The following is an 18,060-nucleotide window of genomic DNA, read 5'->3' on the forward strand; positions in this document are numbered from 1 at the left end:
TCTATCTCTTCATCTTCCTCTTCCTCAAGTGCCTCGAACCCCATTTCCCCCCAGAGGCCCTCGTGTATCAAGTACTGTAATCACATCAGATAATTAGTGCGAGTGAATTACAGATTGGTTCTGAATGGCTCTCTCTCTCTCTCTCTCTCTCTCTCTCTCTCTCTCTCTCTCTCTCTCCTATTCAGTGTGGCACAGCTGAATGCCTTCACTCTGATTAATGAGGACACACACAGTAATAATACAAATAAGGAATTAAACCGTAGCAGGCTGGCTGTGTAAACATCGCAAGGCATGTATGAGAGGATGGGTCCCGGGGCTCTGACAGCAGGATAAAGAGGCAGGAAGAGTAATGAGCTATAGACACGTTCTTGACATGTTCCCATTACGCTTCTCTGTGAGCATGCATGCATGCACACTTGCATGCAAACATATACAGCCACAAATACATGTCAGGGATATACATTTCGCATCAGATGACACCAGCTGAATTAAAGGTGTTTTGGTTGTTGGAAAATAACTGATAATAATATGTATTTTTGACTTCCCTGAGTTACATTTTCGGCCTTTCTAATTGCTCACATTCCTTTCCTTTCTCCTTTCGTTCACCTTTCTCTCCCTCCTGTCTGTCGTCTAACATTTTGTCAAATGATAACAAACACAGGTGTCTGGTGTGTCTTCGAACATTTGTCAAACGACAACAATGACGGACATCACAGAAATACATTTCCATTTTAGACGAGACAAAAAGACTCGGGGAACGAGTTTCTGAAAACTAAACTGCGATTTGGCAACCTCGTGTAGCCCGTTGACAGTCTTCCTCTTTCTCTACATCAGTTTTTCTATTATACTGTCTCTAAGCAAAGATTATCTCCACATTCTCACTCCTAAATTATGTCCATCTCTCCGCCAGGCGCTGTCTGTAGCCGGGCTTGGCTCAGGCTTGACTGAAGCTGTTGTCGTCAATCCATTCGAAGTGGTGAAAGTCAGTCTCCAGGCCAACAGAGATTCCTTCACAGAGGTTGATATAAATAAAATATTGTCTTAACTTGTAACATGTTGGTCATTTGCACTTTAGTCTAGCAGTCCTTTTTTGTCAGCATTTTACATGTCTTTCTTTTGAATTCACTCTCTAATACAGCAACCCTCCACATTCGCTCAAGCAAGACGCATAATTAATTCAGGCGGATTTGGACTGAAGGGCCTGAATAAAGGATTAACATCAACACTGGGACGCCATGGAGTTTTCAACATGATCTACTTTGGCTTCTACTTCAATGTCAAGGATGCTATTCCTACCTGCGTGGTAATATGCCAATCAAAATCTATGATCACACTCCTTCCTCCAGTTCTGTTTTGGTTTTTTGCTGACAAAGGCAAACTCAAGCCAGGTGACCGGTGTTAGTAACCTTGACTACACCTAATTTTTTGCTAGCTTCAGGCTATATGATACGCACGTGTCTCAGCCACCTCGCCAGTGGGGAAGTGTTTGACAGTATGATTAGTTAGCCTGCCTGCCATGGCAAGGAGGAAGCAAAAATCAGAGAGGAGCTTGTAAGATCAGCCTCGCTAATACCTCGTCTGTTTGCTCCTCATAACATCCTCAAAGTTTCAGATTACACATCCGGCAGAGCCTGATGGCCCAAACAAAAGTTAATTTTGTTTAATGGAAACGTTACCATACGCCAGTTCCACATGTACAAACTGGGAGCATTAGATTAACCCCAATGAACTAATTGGAAACAGACAACGATACTATTTTCAAGAGAAGGTTACAGTGGGAGCCCAAGCTCTGCTATATTTTCAACATTTTTCCAGTGACGCATGGTGTACAGAGAACCAAGTGGTCATCCTCTGAATGATAATTATGTGGCTGGATGACCCAAATAGCTCTGTTCTTAGATTGTGGCCGTCGCTTTTGGGAATGATCCATCGGTATGTACATTGATGGAATGATGTTGTTTGTGAGAGGCTAACGACGGCTATTGTTGAGGCGGAAAAGAATAAATATTGTGGCCTCCGACAGCTCACAAGCTGAGCTGGTAGTGGCGTTTCTCCAAAGCTCTTTTGTCAGCAACATAAGCAATGAGCCTGTAACTCAAACATGGCCGTAGTCAAATTGAGCCGGCCGAGCTCAGGCTTCTCTCATATCACCGTTTTAATGGTACAGAGGATGCAGATAGCACACTGCCATCATTCAAAGGTGAATGTGTGAGGAGATGTTTGCTTAAGGCTGTTAGGAAGTGGGTTGATGGGTGTACTTAGGCCGCGGGTATGTTACCCCCTTCCCCACATCCCACTTGAAAAAAACAGAAGAAGTGGGATTAGCTGTTGATTTACCTCGGCTCTCAGGGTGTCCAGCCGCTTGAGAAAGGCCTGGACCAGAGAGGCTGCTGTCATTTGTAAAAATATCCCGGCCAATTAGCTGTCAGAGCTCTCTGAGTCTGGGCTTCTCTGGTACAGTAATACCCCTGTGCCGAGTCACAGCCCAATTACCCAAATTGTCCCCATATGCCTCCCCAGTCTGCCTGCATGCACCCTGTTTATAAATCCTCTGTCTTGGCTCCCCAAAGAACATGTGCTTCTGTTCAGCCAATCAGAATGCTGCACCACAGTCAGGAAGCACTAATCTGCCCCCCGCTACCATAAAATGATCAGGGCTTTCATGCCAGCTTTGCAATCATATGCACAAGCCCCTTCATGCTCTCCCTCACTATTGCTCATATATATATATATATATATATATACACACACACACCACACACCACACACACACACACACACACACACAATGTCTCAACATTTATTTTGTTAACTCTGTGACACTACTTTCTCTATTTTATTTGCTACTTGTCTTTTATGCCATCATATTCAACACCTGGTGCCCACTCTAGAAATGTTGCCAGTAAAATGGTGCTCGTTTTTTAAATCCTCCTTTTCTTCACCAGGATCCTACCCTTGAGTTCATGAGGAAGTTTACTATCGGCCTAGTGTCCGGGACCATCTCCTCCTGTGTGAATATTCCCTTTGACGTAGCCAAGAGCCGCATCCAAGGCCCCCAACCCGTGCCCGGAGAGATCAAGTACCGCACCTGCTTCCAGACAATGGCATTGGTGTACCGGGAGGAGGGGTACGTACAAGGGGAGGGATAAGTAAGGGATCCTCTGAGCAAAACTTGAAGCCCTGTCACTGCTGCCTCCAAGAATTAATGAGGCACTTTGTCTGCTTGATAGTTGGTTATCTTCCAAACTGGCTGTCAGAAAAGACAAATGTACCAGCTGCAGCTACAAGTTAGCAGGGTTTGATTGTGTGGTGTGAGTTTCCTACAATAACTACAAGGGAAGTGCATGAATAGCTTGATGCAAAGCTGTGATCTGATGAATGGAAACCAAATAGTGACGTTACATTCTGGGCTGTATTCCCCTCGTGTGTGATCATGCATTTCTGCAGTCTGTCAGTTGTACAGTAAATGTTAACATATTTTCAAGCCTCGGAGAATGACAGCTCTAAATGGAAGCTTCAAGGAAAGATGTATGTTATGTTAGCAATTGCCCTAGGCTTTCCACTTTCCCCCATGCAGCTCCACTAGACAAGGGCCAGCGAGATGTTTGTAGTTAGTGGACACAGGAGCCTTGGGGGCTGCTGCAGGAACGGCACTGAAACGTTGTCGTTGCAGGGGTGCATGGAGGGTGCCCCCTCCGCCACATCCAGTCCCCTGCTCTAACACAACACAGTCCCAGCTAATTAGTGGTCCCTATGGGAGACGTCGTTAAGCAGACCCTAACGAGCCGCGCGGCGCTCCACGGGTCAATCTAATCAGACAGAGGGCCAGGGAGGAAGTGGGTCGAGCCTTATTAACGCCATCAGTGGCGGGGGTAGGGAGCGGGACAGGGAGCACGAGGCGGAGGCAGGCAGCCACTGATCACCTTGAATGCATTAAGGGGCAGATCTTCGCCTCCGCTGGCCGTTAGACCCCAACTATGTACCTGACGGGGTGAGAGACAGGCAGGGCAGCAGACAGACAGCCAGGCAAGAACACACTGCTGCACTCCAGCCTATACACATCCAAGTACACACACATACTAAAGGCATGCATGGATAAAAACTGAAATCTTAACATACTTTTAATTTTAACTACTGTTTTGTATTTGTACATTATTAACATCCTTTTTTTTCCCTATAGGTACTTGGCTCTATACAAGGGCTTGGTGCCCAAGATAATGAGGCTTGGACCAGGTAACAATAAAAAGTTCTTTACACTGATAATAAAAATGTACCTATAATCACAAGATGTAAACAGATGTAAAAGGTTTTCCTTGAACTAGATATAGCTTTTGTTTTAATAACAAGTTTTGAGGTTGACTTTTTTTTTTATGCCCACAAACTATCAAATTACTAACCTAAACAGAACTTCCCAAACTCATTATGAGTGTTTCCACTGAATTGAGACAGGAACGAGCACTACTTCCCTATCAGATATATTAGATCATACTGTTTTTCACTGTGTGCTTAATAACAAAAATGTCAAATCTATATTTACATTAGTTTTTCTGACATCTATGAAGTGTTAGAATGGAAGCTTTGTGAGCTAGAGTCCCTGTCCACCCCACTAATCTCCTAATTTGCCTAGCCATGTAACGTCTATCTAGAATATAATATATATTCTCAGCGTATGCTGCTGATTCACGAGCAGGAAAATACGAGGTGATTGACTGTGGCTCTGTCTCCCGTTCTATTACAGGTGGAGCAGTGATGCTGCTGGTCTATGAATATGTGTCTGGATGGCTACAGAGGAACTGGTAACAAAAAAAATAATCATGGAAAGGAAACCCACAAGAGTGCCTTATGGATTGTGCCTCATTGCCAATATTGTTTACTGAGTGACTGTAGTAACATCAGACCAAATTCATTTGCTTTTTTACCTTGAATACGTAATTCTGCTCTGCAAAATACCAAATCAACATTACAATATATGTCAGAATGCAGATTTCTGTAGCAACTATATCTTCATCTAAGTCAGTTTCTCAGGAATTAAAAACAGCTGAAATATTTGCAAACTGACCAATACAATAATAGAAATAATAATAGAAAACAGTTTTTTTAACAGTGGATCAGTAGGTTTTAAAGGTCCTGAAATTTTTCTTACTACTTACTTACTATGAACAATGGAGTCCTATATAAATTCAATGAGATAATTTCCTGCCACATTATGAACAGTTTTGGTTATTTCAGAGATTTATGTATTGTGCAGTTTTTTTTTTCTGTGCTCTTCTCACCAGTTTAAAGCGGGTGGTGCTCAGCTGGGGGGGAAAAGTGATGTCACGCATGTCTGTGCACCAATCAGAGTTGAGGGAAATTTGAATTTGATGAGGGTTGTGGGATTTGTTTGCTTATGTCATCCAAATCTAAGCAGACAACACCTACACAGTCCTCACAAATTATATTTTTTGTAAGTTTTCAGAGATAAGCTCAAAGAATAAGAGTGTTTGTTTATTTTTTATGAAGTAGCTTATTTAGTCAATTAATACCTAATGTTATAAGGGAAATGCTTAATATTTGACGTTTTCAGGGGCTTTAATTTTCAAATGAAATAAAACAGGAGTGAATGGAGTGAAAGCATGTTTACCTGACAGTCACAAAAGGACTCAACTCTAGTCCCATCAGTATATAGCTGCACAGTACACGTTGTATGATGAAACAATGAGATGAGTCTCACTTCCTTAGACCAACGTCACCAGAGCTCTGCTGGACTCGAGGGGATCGTCTGTCTCTATCAACAATCACTAATATCTTAATATAAACTGCTCTTTAAGGAACAGCTTGTGAATTCAGCTGCAGTGTAGAGCAGTGTCTATACGCACACATACGTACTGTTTGTTTGCTGAATATTTTTGTCATGACTATTTTTATGAAGATCCTTCAAATCTAACTAGTATGAAATCTTTGTTTCCAGCTTTTATTGGTACGAAACTGTATTAGTTAATCTCAATTTTAAATAAAAAGCATTTGTGAAGTTGCTCACATGTATTGGTAACAAATAAAAAGGAATTAAACTCCTCACTTGGTTCCTCCCTCTGTGCGAGCGTGTGCGTGTGTATGTGTGTGTGTGTGTGTGTGTGTGTGTGTGTGTGTGTGTGTGTGTGTGTGTGTGTGTGTGTGTGTGTGTGTGTGTTGGGTTTAGTACTCGTGTGTCCTGTAACTGTAAGTTTGTGTTGTTGCGTGTTTGTCTTCTCTGGAAACGTTTCAGCTTGGCGTTGATATAAGTGTATCAGCTTCCTTCAGTTTACCACTTCTTCACCCTCCTCCTCATCTGTCCCCAGTCAGAGCTCCTTGTTGTTTGAGAACCTGTCAGCCGTAGAAGTTGTGTGAGAGCCAACCGAGTATCAGTCTTTTCTCTCTCGATGGCGGGGCAGTCGATGCCTGAGCATAGCTTTAGTGCAAGCTAAAACAACAAGCTCAAGAAATGCAAATGTAGCTCCAGGAATGGGGGGGGGGTTACCGCACACATTCTCAGCCTCTGCCAGTCTATCTCTTACACAAATATGCACACTCACACGCATGCAAAAACACACACCTGTTGCACAGCCTTAGGGGTAGTGGCTGCTCTGTAGGATACTCATCTTAACCTCATCTGGCAGTAGCTTATACTGAGCCACGTTGGCATTTGACAGTCATCATTAATGTGGGAGTCTCTCTCTGCCAGAATGGAACGGCTCCTGGTTTTTTGCCCAGGGGCCTGCGGTGATAGACTAACAACTGCGGCTTGCAGACTGATGGAATTGTAAGCGCTTAACCTGTCCTTTCTGTTATGGAGTGCTGAATGCGTATGTTTGTTTCAGACTTGACAGCTTGTAACATGTGTAGCCTGTATTGCTGGTAGCTAAGCAACAGAGCCAACCTTCACCTGAATTCCCCGCACACCGCACTGATCATAAATCTTCAGTGGCAAAGTCCCCTTCTGCTCATTTTCCTCACACCCTATCCATGTATGTTCCTCATCCTCACCTGTAACATTTCAATTCAGTGGCTCCACTTTTTGACAAGCCTGCAATTTGGACATGGCTTTACTTGTCTGTCCCAATGCAGACGCGGTTAATGATTAATAGAAATTCAAATGTCCAGGATTTACGCTACATGTGAAAAAGCAGTGATTCATGTCAGTGTGATGGAACACGGGAGCCACATGCGTACATACCAAAGACGCAAAACCAGACATGTTGTGATTTTCCAAGCACAGTTGATTTTTCTCTTTTTAAGAGGTTTTACTCACCTGTCTGCTCTACGTTGCTGTTTTAAGGCATTAAGAAAACATTCTGGCTGTTGTCAGGTCCTTTTTTTTTTTTAAATGTTCATTGAGTAGGAACACGCATGAAGCACTGTATTCACCCGGTGTTGCATACTCTGCTCTGTGTTACTCTGCAAATGGCTGTCTTGTTTCTGATTGCATGTGGAGAAGTAAAGATAACCATATGACACTGAAGTCAGACTCAACATCATTAATTATAAACACGTGTCTGCCCCTATTTTTAAAACTACGCCTTTTAGACCCTCGCCTCCATAAAGCTGACCAACATTAGACTACAAGAGCAAGGATTATTAGACTTTCGAGAAGCTATTCCTCCTGTCTAGAAAACACACTGTTCCTATTTTTTAAATACTGGTGTCAATTAAGACAACCACATTTTAATTTTGTTGCATGAGTCAGAGGAGACTGTGCTCAGTTCATGTAGCTTAGTTGAAAGGAAAAGTTGTTTGGCCTTGTTGTTTGCAGGCTGAGGTAAAAAACAGAGCATGTAACGACTTTTTCATGCCACTCATGAGAGTTCACCATCATTTACTGTACGTGATGGATGGTGGAGGGTAAAGGGGAGGCCGTGAGGTCTGGCTGGTACAGCGAGTGTATGATCAGCACGTCCCTGTGATGTGGTTCACATACGGTCAAAGAAACACTACGATCCCTGAGCAACGGTCCGTGACCACTGGATGCGGGGAAGAGTGCTTTCCAAGTCAAATCAGCCCCTGCGTCGGGAGGACTGTTGACACTGTCACATGGAGGGACTGTTTATGCTGTGAAACAGGAGGAATGGAAACATGGGGCCATAATCAAGCCCAACCACCCTCTGAATCCTCAGCGGCAGGTAATGCTATGTAAAAGAGCAGGTGAGCAATAATATCAAGTTGTTAATCGACAACTCACGCTGGAGCCCAGTTTGTTTTAATCTCTGGCTTCCACTGCAGGGCGAGACAGGGCTTGCCAGACACACTCATAATTTATTACACTACACTTTCCCCCCTTAAAAACTTTCAGAAAGTATTTTTGCATCATTTTGCAAACATGTCATTTGTCAACTGGGCTGTGTGCTTTTCTTTTGTAATGAACATGTTGAGTTGGCCCTGACAAGCCCCATTTGGCCCTTTTGTGGCTGCTGAAGGTTCGTGTTTGGGTCAGATGTCTGATGACCTTGGAGACCGCAGGCCAATGAGCCTATTTGTGGCTCACTGAGTGCGCATGGACTCCACCTCACCCCGGGAGTCTGGGTGTCCCCGGCACACAGATCTCAAATTTAAATGCAACAGTTTTGTTCTAATTTACTGTGTTTTACATAGACTTTAATCCAACTGAAGAATTCTTTATGACTTTTAACTGTTTTAAATTATCGGAAATTATAATGCATGACATTAGACCTTAAGTATTATTTACAAAGATACTAGGCCTTTTAAAATCATACTACTCCCTTATGAGATATTTACTGAAGACACCCTTTTCTATAAAAAATAAACTGAGATTAGCAAATAACGTGTCTATATTTTGGTAATACTGCTGCATTAAATATTTTAATCCCCTAATTTTCAACATAAAATATGCACTTAAAATATAATTTTATTTTTATAAGACTACTTATATACAGTAAATATATATAATTAAATTTCTTTGTCATTGAGCTAATATCAGGCTTAAATGTTTATGAATCCAGAAAGGGTCATATTAAGTGTAATGAGGTGAGGTTATTTTAATGTGGTGACAAACACTGCGCTCGTAGCATTTCTGATGAACTTTCCTAGTGAGCCGTGACGCTTGCTAATAGAAAATACAGGCCTTGTATGAGCACGCACATATTCTTTTTTCTTTTTTTTTTTTTTATGGAAAGCAGTTTCCTGCTCATGTAAAACAGGCCAGGAGGCTACAATACCTTGAATTTAGTATAGCTTCACTGAGAGAGGGAAGATAAATATTTTTAGCTGTGATGGTGTATACTGGTATATATTGTTAGAATAAAAACTGCTGAGGATTCCCCCAAACAACCAGCAAACTCCAATAACAGCCAAACAATTTAATAAGATACATTCAATTTCATTGTGCAACATTTATCAATTGTTAATGCTCTAGACTCCAACACAAGACCAATGCCAATTTTGTCTAAACATGCGTGCTGTCTGTAAGGCTAATTGCACTTCATTCAACGTACCTTAATCTAATAAATAAACTTCTCTGTGGAGCTCTTGCATAGGCTACATTTTTAGAGAAGTGGGGGAAACAATGCTCCATAAGACAGTTATTTTTATCAAAACATAAACAACAACACAAAAAAAAGCATACAAACATATAAAAACAATAGCAATTAATAAGCACCCTGAAACACTAATGCAAAGTTTTTTGTCCCCTCTTCTTTGATTGCTTATTCATGAAGTTATACATTACCCCATTTTGCCCAAAGACATTTGCAGAAGTGTGCAGTTAAGAATCTGAGAGGAATTGTGTTGATGGACGGAGTAGCAGTCATACATCAGTCCTTCAGTACACCTGTCCTGCAAGTTCTTTCAGACAACAAGTTTGTAGTAAAAATGGACTGTTTACTCCTCGTGTGTCTTTGGTCTGATTGTGTGTAGCAGTCCGGAGGAGGAGGAGGGGTCACCTACAGAACGGCACAAATAGGGGTCCTGGGGGCCGAGTCCTTCATAGAAAGGAGGCAGTGGGAATGAAACAAAGCCACAGGGGACAGACTTGGTGTCTCCTGTCCTCACCGTCTCAGACTCCCTCCCTCCCCCCCTCTCTCTCTCTCTCCCCCTTCCTCCCTCCCACCCCCCACATTAGTCTGTGGAGCTGACTTCACAGCGCCGAGGCGGTGACTGGGTGGATGGCGTCACGGTTGGCTGTCATGCTCTTGAAGGCCAGAGGGGTGGCGATGTCACAGCTGTGGGGAGATAGAGCACTGCCACTGGCCGGCTGCCACGTGGGTCCGGTCACATAGGCCGAGGTGGTGGCGCTGTACCCCATGTAGGGTGACACTTGGGTGGGAGGGTGGTAGGGAGGGATGCTGGGCGCTGTGACATAGCTGTTCACTGTGGGCAATCCATTCGGCGTCTGGGAACAAAAAGAGGGGGGGGAAGGAGACTATTAGCAGGCGTTAGATGTCTGAAAGGTCAGCGTTTGGTGTAGAGATCATCATTTTCATCCTGTTTTTCTCCTCCAGAATTGAAAAAAGGAAATGATTCACCACAGAAACAGTCTAAATCTAGTCCTCTGAGAGAGGAGTGAGAAGCAAGACTCCCATTTGTAGCTACATTATTTGGTGACACGACCCCGGCCCAGGTAGACGCACACAAGCAGCTGAGTTATAATGGGAAAAAGCTGAGGCGAGCTGTAGAAAAAGAAAGAAAGTGAAAGGAAAAGTGTTGGTTGAATTATATACAGCAGAAACTTAAATTCTAACTTCACAGCCACCACATAAAAAACCCATTTTCCCAATTTCGATGAAAGTATGAATGATCAATTATGCGCTCTCATGCCCCTGGAACATATTAAACATGTATTAAAACCATACATGCATGATTGCCCGTCCATGTCTATGGGACTTGTTTTCTACCCAAAAAGTGGACATTTCTCCGCCGACGTTGACAAACCACGTCAGACGATGGGAGACAGGGTGGTTGGGGGCGCCACAAAACAGATGTCATGAGAGATTGAGAGTGAAAGGGCAGGAAGAGGGGAAATATGATAGAGAATGAGGCGAGCACAGGGTTCGAAGCATGAATGGGCTTTGCTTTTCTGGCACAGCGACAGGACTTAACTTGAGGAATTCACCAAAGCATTTCAACAGGGAGGCCGAATTTCTGTTCCTGGGTGGTCTGCGACTACTGAGAATTATTTCTAAAATTGGGATATTTTCTGTTTCTTTGACTTGCTTTCATTGACTTGCTTGACTGGCAAAGTCGCCGGCTATTTCTTTTAAAATAGATATGAAAAATTATACTCCAAACTGACATTTGTGGTGATTATAAAACATAGCTATAGAGAGAAAAGAGTTTTTCTCTGTGTACGCACGCACTTGTGGCTGTCTATGGGTGTCTGTGGGTGTTTGCCGGTGTTTGTGGGTGTCTTTGGGTGTTTGTGGGTGTCTGTGTGCCTTCACTTGGCTCAACGATACTGGAGTTTATTCCACATAATGGCCATGCAGGCTTTAGACCGCTGTTTAAAATAATGTTTTTTCATTTAAATCAATCAGTCTCTTTTAAACATTTGTCCAAAGATTATCACTTCTTCCACTAATGAAAAGCACGACATGCAACACACACACACACACACACACACACACACACACACACACACACACACGACTACAGTAAGTACGTAGCCTGCATAATGTACACTGTACACATAAATACATACACATACAATATAACAGGGAACACCTTTCAGTATAATGCAATCCACTACAAGAACTACAGCGTCAGAAATGTCCACAGACCTGTCTGACACAAAGTCAACAATATTTAAAATGTTTACAAAGGGTGTATTAATGACAGTGCTCTTGTATCAGATTGCATCATTTGTTTAAGTATACCTATTATTTTGTCCACCCCTATTATCCCATGAGCACACACTATAAAACTATATTTGCATATCTCAGAACTCAGAATTGTGTTTTATTTAATATGTTTATTTTAAATAGATCATAGCCAACAATACAAAACTGGCTTTGTAATTGTTAAAAAATATAGTTTAGGCTAATTTTTTTCTTTTGTTAGTAAGAAATATTTAAATAATAATCACTTGGTGTTTTGATGCCTTTTTTAAATTTAGCATTATTAGGCACAAATAAAACCAGAATTGAATAATGAATAACAAAAAGCATTGACGCCATTCATCCAAATAATTACAACTCAAACGGATTCACTTGGTCACGCTCTGATCCCTTTGTTTATATTTCAAATAAATCATTAAAAGTCCGACTTTAAAAAAAAAAGCACGTTAAACCAGCGCGGACAAAGAGCAGATTAAATATTATATATAACTCATTTTTTGTTCAGAAAAGTGAGTTTTAGTGATGGTTTCAGTCGAAAACATGAACGGCCCCGCGCACCCAAGCTCCTGACCTAACCTTAAATCTATTTTAATGATGCTCCTCTTCTCCTGGAGAAAAACCTGAGAGTCCCGTGGGTGCATCTGCCCTCTGAACAAGCGCCTATAGGCCACATGTTACTAACCGCAGCCTCTGGCCTTATACACAGACGGCTTCACACAAAAAAATAAGAGTGAGAATTAGAAGTTCTCAGTGTCCCATTTTTACACTGACAGTCAACCATGAGGGGGAATCTCAAAAAAGAATAGAACTTTTTTAAGATGTGAGGAAAAAATGTGGGAAAAACACGACATGGACACAGTGAATTGCATTTTTTTTCCCAGCCACCATTTGAACAAATATTCTCGCATGACACCTCTCTTGTTTTACTGTCTCTGCCTCACACACACAAACACAAACTCAGATCTACTTAACATCAAATCTCAGCAGGCTGCAGCCCTGTATAAAGTCTGAGCGACAAAGGCACGGTTAATCCTCCAGTCGTTTTTGGTGGAACACTACTTGCCTCACCATTCTTTGTTTTTCATGCAATAAACTGTGTAATTTATAGAGTTGTTATTTTCTGCATTTAATGGCTCACTTCTGTTTTTGTACAGTTGCTTGGCTAACCGCTCAGACAGTTAGTGTGTCCACTTTTGCTTCCTAATCTCACAGCATCGGCTCAGTCCTCTGCGTAATGAGCATGAAAACTCCCCCGTGATAAAGTGGCAAAAGAAATAATGCGCCATGAAATTGTTGTTTCTTTTGTTGTTTTTTTTTCTCTTGTCTATAAAGAGAATCGCACTCCCTGTCAAAACAAGAGCAAACAAGCACGCATGCGCGCACGCATCCCGCGTCACCATATCCCCTCATTTAGTTAACAAAAATAAAGGCCTACAAAAGTTTACATGAACGTGCAAAAAAATTGGTTTTGAATAAGAAAAGTAGGGAAAATGAATAAAAATGTAAATTTATTTAATGGCTATGTAAATTTAATTTACACGAATTAGGCATAAGGCGAGTTTTCACCCTTCAAAATTAGATAAACATTAAATATTTTTTATTAAAAGTGATCATGTGTGAAATTTTGCGTAGGTTAATGTATTGATCTGTGCTTTATTTTGTTTCTTCCTATTTCACCTGTATTTGTCGCCTTTAAGAAATCAGTGCACAGCAATTAATGTCCCGAGGCCTGAACGACAGTTGTTATAGACACAATATTTGCCTATCAGACAGCCTACTGCGTTTTTTAGCAATAAACCTGAATAAGACAAATTATGCAATGGTCAATATTCCTTCTATGCACTTCAATGTCTTGGCTCAAACCTCTTACAGCACTGAAACCAACCCATTAAAATAATGTAGGCCTATGCTAGAATAAGTTACCAGGAAACCGAAAACAGGACTATATATTAGTTTGCTGACTCTTTTTATGGGTCCAACCAGTTTCTGAGTGTTAAGCACGCTACAATTAATTTCAAAAACCCCACATACCAAGCTGGAAAACAAGAATCAGGAGAATAACTTGGGCTATCCAAAACTCTTTGACCTACTAATTATTAAATAATCTACACTCGGATGATTCATAAAAGCAGTGACCATGCAGCAGGGCCCTACAGGAAGTGCACCTTGTAAAGCCAAAATAAAAAATAATAAGATATTATAAAATGCACCAGTACCAGCAAGCCAACAGAAGGAGCGCATTAATGCTGTGAAAGGGAAATTTCCAAGCCACATAATTGTTTAAATATTATTAAGAAGAAATACTCAAGACTTCAAGTTAGATTAATGGCATGATTGCCATAAGTTTTGGATACACTCTTTAAACTAATGTTGTATTTTAGGTTACAAAAAATGAGAGGTGTCCATTTTTTTTACCTGTGTGTATTTTGCTTCAGGTTCTAAATGCAGTTTATCCATGCCATTGACTAGTGGAGAGCTTGCTGGTGGGAAATTAGTCCTGTTTATAGCGCTCCATTCTTCTAGTTTGGCGCTGGAAAAGGATGGACTGTCACTAACTGGGGGGGCAAAAGAGAGAAGAGAAGAGAGAGGAAAGTCAGAGGGGAGATTTTAAGATTATGGGAAAAAGACCCGCACAGGCCGCTGGCTCTCATGCGTCCATCAGGCCCAGGTTAGCCAGGTTGCACAAGACAGTAAAAAAAAAAAAAAAAAAAAAGAAAAATTGACATATGACATTTCCCACTAACGCACGGTTATTTGTCATTTTACGCACAGATATCAAGAGTAGCTTTCCTGTTCGTAAAGTTGTTAGAAAAAGCTTCTATTCTTGATAAGTTAAAAAAACACATCAGTTTTAGTATCTTAAACAATATGTACACAATGTGATAGTGAGACAGCCTTTCTAATCGTCTGCAATAATATATTAAAATATAAGTTTGAGATATTTTCTCTGCTTTCAGGAATTTTCTCCAGCCGTTAATCAATAAAAGTGATCAAGCCTCAACCTTTTCTGTTCAGGATTTTGACTAAAAACTGTTTTCTTTTTCACGTGTCTAAAAGTAAATGTTTAGACTGAAATATTTTGCTTCCTCCTGAAGATCAGATTGAGGCCCAGCTGAAGATGTGCAGTACTGAGACTCTCTGGTGGGTCAGGGACGTTTTAGCCCACCAAAGCGTCTTCCTCTCGGGGACAAATTAGATTTACTTTCCTTTCTGTGAGTGATGGGTATTATATTATACACAGCTCCCAACGTTTACACTGGGAAACTCAAGCCCACCAAAGTTATAACTAGATAAAGAGCCTTTTTTTTTAAAAAAAGTGCATGTTGAAATCGTACTTTTCATGTATGTAACTGAATTCACTCACAGAAACTGACTCCATGCAGCCTGTAGGCCTTAGTTGGAGTCAGTGTGTGTGTGCGTGTGTGTGTGCCCGCATGCGTGTCAAATTAAATACTAGATGAAGCAAAACCACTGATAGTTTATGATAATAAGCCTGCACACTTTGTCTCGATTTTTAACCATTATCTGACATTTTTCCCTAAATTCCAAATCCCCCTTTTTAAAAATACTCTGACTGGTGAAATCACTGTGGTGCAAAAGAGCTCCCACCTCACGAAAATGTACTAAAAAACTTAGCATTAAAGAAAAAAAAAAACCTGCCACAACCATCTGCTAATAATTTGGAGATGCATCAATTGTTTATAAAGGCAGCCTTTCAAAACACATTCCTCCTCCTCTTGTGATTTCTCGTGGATATCTGCCTCACGAGTTTTAGGTTTTTTCGGTGTTGGAGGTGGAAAGTGGAGAGGAGTCGGGGCGTGTTTCTGCATGGTAGCCATGAATCCTGACAGCAGGACTGCTTGCAGTGGACTGACAGCACTTCCCCTCCTGCCACTGGAAAACAAGCTCTCAGAAAAATCCCTTTCACAACACCGAGCCGACCATTAACACTGATTTATGCCGGATCCTGTTTCAGTGTTTCCAAAACAGTTGTGGTCTTGTTGAGTGCGAGCCAAAGTTATCTGGGCCTACCTGCATGTGACACATATACGACAAACAAAACACATGCAGCAGAAACCGTATCTTAATGTGAGCCGGGCCTTTTTTTTCTCCTTTGTGCCTGAATCAAAACCCCGCTCAATGCTCTGCCCCGCACAAAATGTCTGGCTCCGAGTCATGGCAAACATTCAGCACACCTCATTTTGATGCACTTCAACTCACCGCCTTTCCCTCCGCTGTCCCTCTAATATTCCACATCCGCCTCTTAATTATTACTGCAAGCCGGACCATCTGTTTCTGAACTAACCTGCCTCCCTTTCAAATCAATATCAGCAGGCAGGTCAAATGGCATTTAAGCTTTCTCTCTTTCTTTCTCTCTCCCTCTCTCTCTCTCTCTCTCTCTCTCTCTCTCTCTCTCTCTCTCTCTCTCTCTCTCTCTCTCTCTCTCCGTAGAGGCCTGTGAGTTTATAACGTCCCAATAGTTACTTTCGGAGGCATATAAAAAAAACAACAATTCAACTCAGAGGGGTAAAAAATAAATCCACTTTCTCTCTCAAACACCCACACACATTCGCACTCTTGCGCGCAAAACCCCTTCAAAAGTTGTAGTTAAATGTAGTGCAATAAACAAATGCAACCGCCCTCCATGCAGCCATGCTTACTTTGTTGCTCTGTAATAGATCGTATCCCCAGAATATCTGTTACAGAGTGCGAGGAAGGCCATATCCTGTGCATGGCCATGTGTCCGGGAAGGGTGGGCATGCCAGGGGGAGTGGGCACTTTGGATGTCGGGTATGAGTATAAGTGGTTGTAGGGTAACGATGGTTGTGGCGGTGGGTGAGGCGCCTGCTTGCCCGACTCATACTGGCTCTGCTGGGACAGATTCCCGATCTTGTTGCGCAGGATCCGACTGATGGAGCTGACGGAGGGCAGATTGAATTTGTCGCAAACCCCGTCGGCGAGTAGCCTATCCCGGATCTCCCAGGCAAAAATCCCCGGATCTCTCTGCTTGTATGTCCGTATGTGTTTGACCACGGTGGGTGTGGTGACCCGCGGCTTGCTGCCTCCGATGGCCCCCGGGAGGATGGAGCCGGTCTCGTTGTAGCGGGCCAGGATCTTGCTGACGCAGCCGTGGGAGACGCGCAACTGCCTGCTGATGTCACAGGGTCGAATCCCGAGCTGGGCCAGCTCCACTATCCTGAGCCGGATGGCGTTGGGGAGCGGCCTGCCGTTCACGAAAACCCCACCGAGTTGGTTCACCTCACCGAAGGCTGGCTCTGGTGTGAAAAAAACAAAACAACAAACACACACAAAAAAAGCAGAACAATGAGACAGCGATTAGGTAACCAAACCAAAGCACCACAGCCTGCTTTAACCCGGGTTAAACCACGCCAGGCCTGATCGGTCTCATTACACACAAGGTTGTATACAGTCAAATATGGCAAAGATCTGATATGTTAAACTGTGTTTTTAATCTGCTTATTCCAAGTTTTGAGATCATTGTATCACCAAAACTCTTTCAGTGTCCTAAGAGTTGATTTAAAAAAAACATCATTACGCAGAGGCGCATCCTTTTAAACTTTAAGTGTTTACACCAAGAAAGTGTTCACTCTAAAATCCCACTTTATCACTGTGAGTTATGAATAATGTTTGGGTGAAAAGTACCAACCAATAGCTGACTGATAGCTGTCGTGCAGGCAGACTAAACTTCACACGGATGTCCAGCGGTAAACGCCAAAAACTCCTGCGTAACTGACACATGTAATAATTCAGTCTGCTGGCTTCCTCCCGCTCGATTAAGGAGCTAAAACCAACCCGCCAAAACATCCCAGACAGACAATATCTCGCTATATTTATCCCCACCTTGACGTTTGACCGTTCTGCTGCATCCCTGACAAGAAAAAAAACCAACCAAAAAAAAAAAACACCCACCCGATCCGACAGTGAACTCACCCATCGTGTTAAAGCCGCAAATGAAGAATACGGTGTCCGGTTTGTGCCTACTGCGTGGATCCTGCTCCGCGTCCAGCGTGTCCACTGTCCAAAACCGCGTCCAAGAAAATCTTCTTGTGCGATAAGGAACAAGAGGGACAAAATTCTCGATCTGTTTCCTGACGGCGCTGGAGACAGGCTTACATTTCAATCTGTTGAAATCAGGAGGCTGGACTTCCATCGCTTCTCCCCCGCTGATTGGCTCCGCTCTCCAATAGGCTTTCAAGGTTGCTCAGAGCTGCGTCGCTATTGGTCCAAAAGTTTGACA

At 42.4% G+C, this 18,060-nt stretch overlaps 2 protein-coding genes across 3 annotated transcripts in view; one reads left to right on the top strand and one right to left on the bottom strand.

The window, feature by feature from the left end:
- The window catches only part of slc25a21 (solute carrier family 25 member 21), a 90,583-nt gene extending 84,526 nt beyond the window's left edge, over positions 1 to 6,057 (top strand). The window contains exons 7-11 of the mRNA XM_051389568.1: positions 911 to 1,018; positions 1,139 to 1,303; positions 2,946 to 3,127; positions 4,181 to 4,233; positions 4,739 to 6,057. Of these exons, the coding sequence (XP_051245528.1) occupies positions 911 to 1,018; positions 1,139 to 1,303; positions 2,946 to 3,127; positions 4,181 to 4,233; positions 4,739 to 4,800 (570 nt within the window). The 3' untranslated portion in view covers positions 4,801 to 6,057. The remainder of the gene's footprint in view (positions 1 to 910; positions 1,019 to 1,138; positions 1,304 to 2,945; positions 3,128 to 4,180; positions 4,234 to 4,738) is intronic.
- A 3,257-nt stretch (positions 6,058 to 9,314) lies between these two features.
- Positions 9,315 to 17,988, bottom strand: pax9 (paired box 9). 2 transcript variants are annotated; one of them, XM_051389465.1, is made up of 4 exons: positions 17,754 to 17,988; positions 16,463 to 17,077; positions 14,217 to 14,356; positions 9,315 to 10,360 (listed from the first exon to the last, which is right to left on the bottom strand). In XM_051389465.1, the coding sequence occupies exons 1-4, from the start codon at positions 17,971 to 17,973 to the stop codon at positions 10,106 to 10,108; spliced, it is 1,230 nt and encodes a 409-aa protein (XP_051245425.1). In that variant the 5' UTR covers positions 17,974 to 17,988; the 3' UTR covers positions 9,315 to 10,105. The 2 variants fall into 2 exon arrangements, with proteins under 2 accessions (XP_051245425.1, XP_051245433.1); XM_051389473.1 differs by lacking the exon at positions 14,217 to 14,356.
- Between the last annotated feature and the right edge of the window lie 72 nt (positions 17,989 to 18,060).

This window comes from Dicentrarchus labrax, unplaced genomic scaffold (genome assembly GCF_905237075.1).
Source record: "Dicentrarchus labrax unplaced genomic scaffold, dlabrax2021, whole genome shotgun sequence".
In the NCBI taxonomy this organism is placed as follows: Eukaryota; Metazoa; Chordata; class Actinopteri; family Moronidae; genus Dicentrarchus; species Dicentrarchus labrax.

Coding starts and splice junctions, on each gene's coding strand:
- pax9 (XM_051389465.1), bottom strand. CDS start 17,973: ATGGAAGTCCAGCCTCCTGATTTCAACAGATTGAAATGTAAGCCTGTC. Junction 17,078..17,753: donor TTGCGGCTTTAACACGATGG/GTGAGTTCACTG, acceptor TTTTCACACCAG/AGCCAGCCTTCGGTGAGGTG. Junction 10,361..14,216: donor CTGAAGCAAAATACACACAG/GTAAAAAAAATG, acceptor TTTTGTTCCCAG/ACGCCGAATGGATTGCCCAC.